The 7,500-nt window shown below is 48.1% G+C and overlaps 1 protein-coding gene across 1 annotated transcript in view; it reads right to left on the minus strand.

Annotated features, from left to right (window-relative positions):
* Positions 1-2,347: 2,347 nt before the first annotated feature.
* rtn4rl2b (reticulon 4 receptor-like 2b) overlaps positions 2,348-7,500 on the minus strand; it is a 5,295-nt gene continuing 142 nt past the window's right edge. Inside the window, exons 1-4 of the mRNA XM_060062471.1 lie at positions 7,424-7,500; positions 5,840-6,066; positions 5,335-5,568; positions 2,348-4,905 (exon numbers count right to left, since the gene is read on the minus strand). The exon at positions 7,424-7,500 is cut by the window's right edge and continues 142 nt beyond it. Of these exons, the coding sequence (XP_059918454.1) occupies positions 4,048-4,905; positions 5,335-5,568; positions 5,840-6,066; positions 7,424-7,463 (1,359 nt within the window). The 5' untranslated portion in view covers positions 7,464-7,500 and the 3' untranslated portion in view covers positions 2,348-4,047. The remainder of the gene's footprint in view (positions 4,906-5,334; positions 5,569-5,839; positions 6,067-7,423) is intronic.

The following is a 7,500-nucleotide window of genomic DNA, read 5'->3' on the forward strand; positions in this document are numbered from 1 at the left end:
GAGATGAAAATGGTTTTCTGGGTCTGCATAGTAATGAAACAGCACTTCTTTAAAAAAGGTTTCCGAGTGCTGATAATGGGTACTATGAGAGTCAGAGCGTCAGAGAGTCAGAGCGTCGGAGCGCGGGGTCGTTACATGACGCTCTCCATTTTACAAGGTTCTTCTCATGTTTGTTCAATGATTGAACACCACCATGAGTTTCAGATGTCTAACCTCCTCCAACAACTTAACTTTGAAACATATCTATTAACAACCCCATCCAATTACATGATTATAATAGTTACAACAGTAACAAATTACCAAAGTTCAAAGTTCCTAAATTATGGCACTTTCTTAAAGTGGATATGAATGGGACTGATAATAATCATGTGTTTCTCTTAGTTCAGTAATAGTAGGAGTAGTTTAGTAAACTCAGGACATGAGGAAGAGCGGACCAGACCTTGGCAAATAGCCGTTTGCAGGAAAGGTTAGAGGAGAGATATAGGAAAAAAGAGAAGCAACAGAGAGAGAGAGAGCGAGAAAGAGAAAGAGAGAGAGAGAGAGAGAGAGAGAGAGAGAGAGAGAGAGAGAGAGAGAGAGAGAGAGAGAGAGAGAGAGAGAGAGAGAGAGAGAGAGAGAGAGAGAGAGAGAGAGAGAGAGAGAGAGAGAAGGCTGGGGGAAAGGTCTTGTGAGCAGGCATGTGGGTTTGGTAACATATATAGTGTGAGGCCAAAAAAACAAGAAGGAGGTGTCATTGAGGAGTGATGAAAGAAAAAATAATTTGAGAGAAAAAGAGAGAGCGAGATGGGGAAAGAAAGGCAGAAAGAGAGGGGGCCGGGAGAGAGGGAGAGAGAGAGAGAGGGAGAGAGAGAGAGAGAGGGAGTGAGAGAGAGCGAGAGAGAGAGAGAGTCAGAAAGCTTGAGAGAGAGAGAGCGAGAGAGAGAAGGTGAGGTAAAGTGACGGCGAGATGAAAACAATGGCGTCAGTACCGACCTTATTATTTTAGTATGGGAGGGGGGGGGGGGTAGAATCTGAACATCACAGGAACACAAACTTTCATGAGACAATGTGTTTGTTTGTGTGCTACTTTATGTGCACCGGCGCGTGAGTGCATCATCGCCAACATCATCATCAGCATCGCCACCACCATCATCACCATCACCCCCTCATGACGATCAGGGTGCGACTGGGTCTGGTGAGGGGGAGTGATGAACCCTGGGACATGTTGTCCCTCCTCCTCCCTCCGCCAAGTCTCACCTCCTGCCCCTCTCCTGAGTCACATTCCCCATTCCCCCGGTACACTCACCCTGACACCCCCTGATACAGCCCCCCCCGGCTGGGCATGGCGGGGAAATCGATCCGCGTCTGCGAAGGCTCGACTCGCTCGCATTTGTTTGTGATGCACGTGCTCACGCGAACACTGGTCTCAGACGCACACACATGCATGCACACATGCACACCGCTTACGCACACTCAGGCAAACACTTTGCACGCACACATACACCTTGCACACACACACACACACACACACCTTGCACATACGCCCACACAAACATACACACATCACACACCCACACAAACACACCTTGCACACAATCACACACACACACACACACACACACACACACGCGCGCACACAGACACACACGCGCACGCACACACACACACACACACACACACACACACACACACACAAATAAACCCACGCAAACACACACACACACAAACAAACACACACACACACACACACACACACACACACACACACACACACACACACACACACACACACACACACACACACACACACACACACACACACACACACACACACCAACACACACACACACTAGCACAAGGTGTGGAAGGACTACAGGGTGTCCTCATTTCAGAAAAGTGGTTAATCAAGTGTGTGCAAAAAAGTACACATGCACACACGTACCCACATACCCACTAAATCCTTGCAGCATTGAGGGATTCACAGGATGAGAGAAGATTAAGATGCATAAGAACATGATTATGACTAACTGCTGGAGTTTCAGAGAATCAAATAGAGATTGTGATCAATCCGATGTAAATAAAGATGTTGAAAGATGTAACTATGTTTAATTCTGTATTTGTTCTAATGGAAGGCCTATTGAATAAGTGAATCACATGCGAGTTGTGATTCGTAGTTATAATTATCACAGGAAATTATTAATTGGTCACGTTTTTGTCAATGAGTGTTTGCGTGTGTGTGTGTATGTGTGTGTGTGTGTTTGTGTGTGTGTCGGTTGTGTCTGCCAGCTATATTCTCACAGCATCTGTCTTCTGTCCATGCAGAGGAGGCAAGAGAACGGCAAAGCCACAGAGACTCCCAAACTTGAGATGATTTTGTTATAAAGGATCATGTTTATTCACACGTTATAGAAGTAGAAAGACAGTTTGTCAGTTTCGTTCAGTTACCTGTTCTATGCAAAAAACTCACAGTCAGGATTACAAGATACAAGAAAGTGTGTGGGTGTGTGTGTGGGTGTTTGTGTGTGTGTTTGTGTGTTTGTGGTAGTGTGTGTGGGTGATCTACAAATAACAGATTGTCTCAGCCATGAATAAGTTGGCTTTGAGTACATTAATATTCATGAGACATGGTGTTTGATTATTCAGTTTGTGATTCCAAAGAAGTGTTCCTTTAAAAACACATTAAAAGAAATCCAAAAATTCAAAACGAAATAAAAGGTGCATTGGAAGATAATCGTTACAATCTATTTAGGGCAGGTTGACTGTTCAAGTGGAACTAGCCATGATGGTGACACACACGTGCACACATAGGGTGGGGTCCACCACACACCTAGTGTTGACCAGCAGCAGATCTTACTGCCACCGCTGGAACCCAACGGCACCTTGACCTCCTGCTCTGACATCCACACAGGCTGCCAGACCCCAACCCCCTCTCAACCCCACCCTCCCACGCACTTTTCTCGGTTATCTCCATGACAACAACACTGGGAGACACACGGAATGGACTGTCACTCAAAAAGAAAAGTGCAAACTATTTCCCCCCCAAATTAGATTCGGGGAAAGGGAAGAGGGAAATTCACAGCATTTTAAAGGTGCATTTCTTCTATGGTTAAAACGACCATGTACCGTAGTTCGCAGAGTAGAATTGATTCAATTAGAAATGTCGCAACGGAGAAAAAATGCACCTAGTAAAATATAAAAAGAAATAAATAAATAAAATATACCGTGAGTGTTGCCAGTGGGTGGTGGTATGTGTGTGTGTGTGTACGTTCTATGTACATAGATTGCCGTCTGCTATTTACAACAGCGGTTTCCCTCGAGGTCGGCGGTGGGCTAACGTTGTTCTACGTTGAGAGCAGATTGGATTGTGGGAAATGTAGGAACGGCTGGTGGCTCTGAGCCTGGTGTGCTGGGCCACTGACCCACACACCGGCTGCAGACTCCACAGCCATCTCCGTTCCTCCTCGTTCCTCTCTCTCTTTCAACGCACCGAGTCTAAACAGAGACTCACCCTGCCCTTCCTCCATATCTCTATTTGAGAGTTGAGATGTACCTCATCTCTCTCTGCATTGTTCTCTTGCCTGACAATCGTTTGTGGCTTTTAGAGCCTGCTTTTCTTATCCATCCATGAATGTGTGTCTGTATGTTTGTGTTTTACAAGCATTGTACAGAGAAGCTGTTGCGGGCTGTCGCACTAGTACTCTCAGCCTTACTACAGACGGCAGCGTGTGTCTGTGTGAGTATTGTTCATGTTAACTGTGTTCCTTTCTAAGAGCCAGTGCTGGCTTAAGCGTGAAGCAGCTTCGACTGTGGCTCCAGGCTTGTTCTGCCCGGCGCCCACTGAGCCAAACTCTGCTCCGCTCACCGCGACTGGCTCTCGCTGATGGCTCTCTCTCTCTGCATCCGGCATCAGCGTCGCAACGCCCCCCCATGTCCCTCTAAAGGGTTACGATAGAGGTGGGAGGGGCGGAGGACTGAAAGGAATTAAGATCCAGGTGGTTGGAGAGAAGGAAAGGGTGAAGAGAGACCTTTAAGAGTGGAAAGAGGAAATGATGGGCCGAGAAGCGCCGCTCAGCCGAAGAGGAGAGGGAGGGAGAGGGTTACCACGGAGACACACAGCAGGGAGGCCAGGGAGCGTGTGCTGAGGAAGGAGGCGGAGTCAAAGGCGTCGCCGTCGTAGCCAGGGGGGCACTCGAGCTCGAAGCAGCGGACGGAGGCGTCTTCGCTGCCGTAGTTGGCCCAGTACTCCTCCTGGTCCAGCTTGGGCAGGGCCACCTCGTCGTCCGACAGCTCGTACTTGCTGCTGACCGAGGTGGTGGACAGCTTGTTTTTGCTGGACGAGAGGGGGAAGGTCTTGACCGTCTCGGCGCTCTTCTGGTAGGTGGACTTGGACGAGGCGGCGGGCTTGTTCTTGGCGAACCACCAGCGGGTCTTGGAGCTGAAGGTGGTGGTGGTGCTCCCGGACATGGAGCCCGGGTCGGGCATGGGGCAGGTGGCGAAGTCCATCTCGCGGAGGAAGCGCAGGTCCTGGCCGCGTCGGGCGGTGGGAGAGCTGCACAGCACGTCGGAGGAGGAGATGCGCGCCTCGCGGAACCACTCCCACAGGGACTGCGCCTCGCAGCCGCACGACCAGGGGTTGTCGTTGAGCCGCAGGAACTGGACGCCCTGGGCGTCCCGCATGGCCTGGCCGGGTAGCTCGGCCAGGGAGTTGTTGAACAGGTACAGGATGGTGAGGCGGCCCAGGTCGCGGAAGGCGCGCCGGTTGACCTGCCGCACGCGGTTGTCGTGGATGAGCAGGCGGTCCAGGTTGACCAGGCCGCGGAACACGTTCTCTGACAGCGTGCGGATGCGGTTGCCGTGGAGGAAGAGGTGCGTGAGGTTGACCAGGTCGGAGAAGAGATCGTCCTGCAGGAAGTGGAGCTGGTTCTCCTGGAGACAAAACGTTTACAACCGGGTCAACGGGTGTTCTTGGATGTATTATTAAAGCAGTTAACTCCAAAGTCGAAGTTTACCATAATTATGTAATGTTGATGAAATCTAGTGTATAGTAAAATAAATGTATTTTACGTATTGAAAGCCCAACCTATAACAAGGTATCAACATCTTAACATGCATGCAACGAATATAAACATTTGTGTGATAACTTTGAGATCAATTTCGGTTATCATCTTAGTAAAAATAATAACAAGAAATAAATAGGTTATAATAATATTATGATAATATTAATAGGAATCGGCCTACACAATAACATAATAACACCAAAAAAATTAACTATATCTCACACAACGTCAGAGTCACCATTGCACACTGTTGAATTGTCAGAATATGGACCTGAGTAAACATGCTCTGTGTGTGTACCTGCAGGTAGAGGAACTGCAGGCTGTACAGCTTGTGGAAGAGGTCATGGGCGAGCGTGGCCAGCTTGCAGCGGTGCATGTGCAGGCTCTGCAGCTTCTCCAGGCCCCTGAAGGCCCCTCCCTCCAGGATCCGCAGGGAGGGGTTGTCCCCCAGGTCCAGCTCCTCCAGCACACGCAGGTTACTGAAGGCCCCCGCCTCGATCCAGGTGATGTTGTTGCCGTACAGCCACAGCACCTGTCGTACGACACGGAGCTCTCCGTCAGTGTCACGTTGTACACGGAGTATGTCACACAAACATTTCACTGCACATCTTGTATGAGTAGGTGACAAATAGAAACCTTTAAATCTTGAACCTTATTGTCTCAAAGGATTTAGCCTTTCCATTTTAGTCACTATTTTGTGTTGTGTCTCAAAAATCCTCCTTCGCATCCTCTGTGTGTGTCTGTGTGTGTCTGTGTGTGTCTGTGTGTGTCTGTGTGTGTCAGCGTCTCACGGCGACACTCACCTGCGTCTCGAAGCCGAAGGAGTCGGCGCGGAGCTCGGTGATGCGGTTGTTCTGCAGGAAGACGCGCTGGGAGTCGTACGGCACGCCGGACGGCACCGCCGTGAAGTTCTGCGACTGGCAGCTGACCGTCATGGGGGTGGGGTAGCAGACGCACAGCCGGGGGCAGGGCGTGGCACCGCTGGGCTTCACCGCCACCAGCCAAAGGATCAGCCACAGGGACAGACCACCTGAGGGGGGGGGGGGGGAGAGCGAGAGAGAGAGACAGCAGGGGGTTAATCAACGCTGTTTACCCTGCGTGATTGTGAACATGACCACATGGGTAGTGATACCACTATCTAGTCAGCAGCTGCCATGTGACGTGTGGTATCTGGTGATAGATTCGTTTATCCAATATTTCTATGGGCGCACGGCTCCCTTTGTGCACGCACGCTACTGCGTCACGGAGAGCATAGGGTTTCAGTTCTTTTGTCAGCTGTACATTATGTGTCCGTCAACTTGTCGCACAAATTGGCACGAGCATTATTGATGCGACCGGGATCCAACGCATGCCACGCAGAGCGGCACGGGGAGAACATTGAGGCGCGTGCATAATACACGAGAGGGCCGGTACTGTACACAAATTATTTGGCTATTCATGTCCGCCTGAATGCTTTAAATAGGCTATTGGTATAATAGCAAGGTTATAGCTATGGACCTTTGGTTGATTAAGGCATACCAAATTAATTAAAACACAAAATAGGAAACTCAATATTAAACTAGTAACTGTAGTGTACAATGCGGTAGACTGGATTGCAATTGTACCTTGTAGCCCAGTTTACAAGACATCTACTCTTGGTGGATAACGGGTGGTCAAATTAGGCCACGCGTAAAAACCGGTAATCGGATCTGGTTCGATGTTCTCCTCCTCAATAATATAACAGCGGTTTGGCAAGCTCGCTTAAGGGCCCCCAAAGGTTGGCCCACGGCTAAAGCAGAAACATTAAATAATAATGAGCATTCCCATTCATGTGCTCTGAGCGAGATTTTCCAGTGGCTCAGCTGCTGACCTCAACTAAGTCGAACGGTTAAATTGGCGCCAGGAGAGCGCGCTGATCTGCAGTTTTGGCATTTAAGCATGGAACGACCATTTACGCATTAAAAACACACATTGTCCGGGTATTATTGGATGTATTATTAAAGTAGTTTACTCCGAAGTCAAAGTTTACCATAATAATGTGATGTTTATCAAATCTATTCAGTTTTTAACTCTGCGGTAATCTGCGTAAAATGGATTTTACGCATTGAAAGTTAAACCTATAACGAGGTATACACATCTTAACATGCATGAACATGAATATAAGCATGTATAGGATAACTTTGAGAACGTATTTGGTCATCATCGTAGTAAGATTAATAACAAAATGAATAGGTTATAATAATATAATGATATAAGAATAGGCATAATTACACAAAAACCATGAACTTTATCTCATATAACGTCAGAGTCAAATAATGGCTGATACAATCATAAAAAACATAAATACATAAACATAAATATTAAAAGTAGACAATTCAAAGTAAGACTGAAAAGCAGAGGAAACTCACTTTTAAAGTTCTTGCGGGTGGATTTGCGAGAAGACTCCATCTCGAACCAAAAGCCGAAAGCGAGTTAGCTTAAGCTG

The sequence above is a fragment of the Gadus macrocephalus genome, chromosome 10 (genome assembly GCF_031168955.1).
Source record: "Gadus macrocephalus chromosome 10, ASM3116895v1".
Lineage (NCBI taxonomy): Eukaryota > Metazoa > Chordata > Actinopteri > Gadiformes > Gadidae > Gadus > Gadus macrocephalus.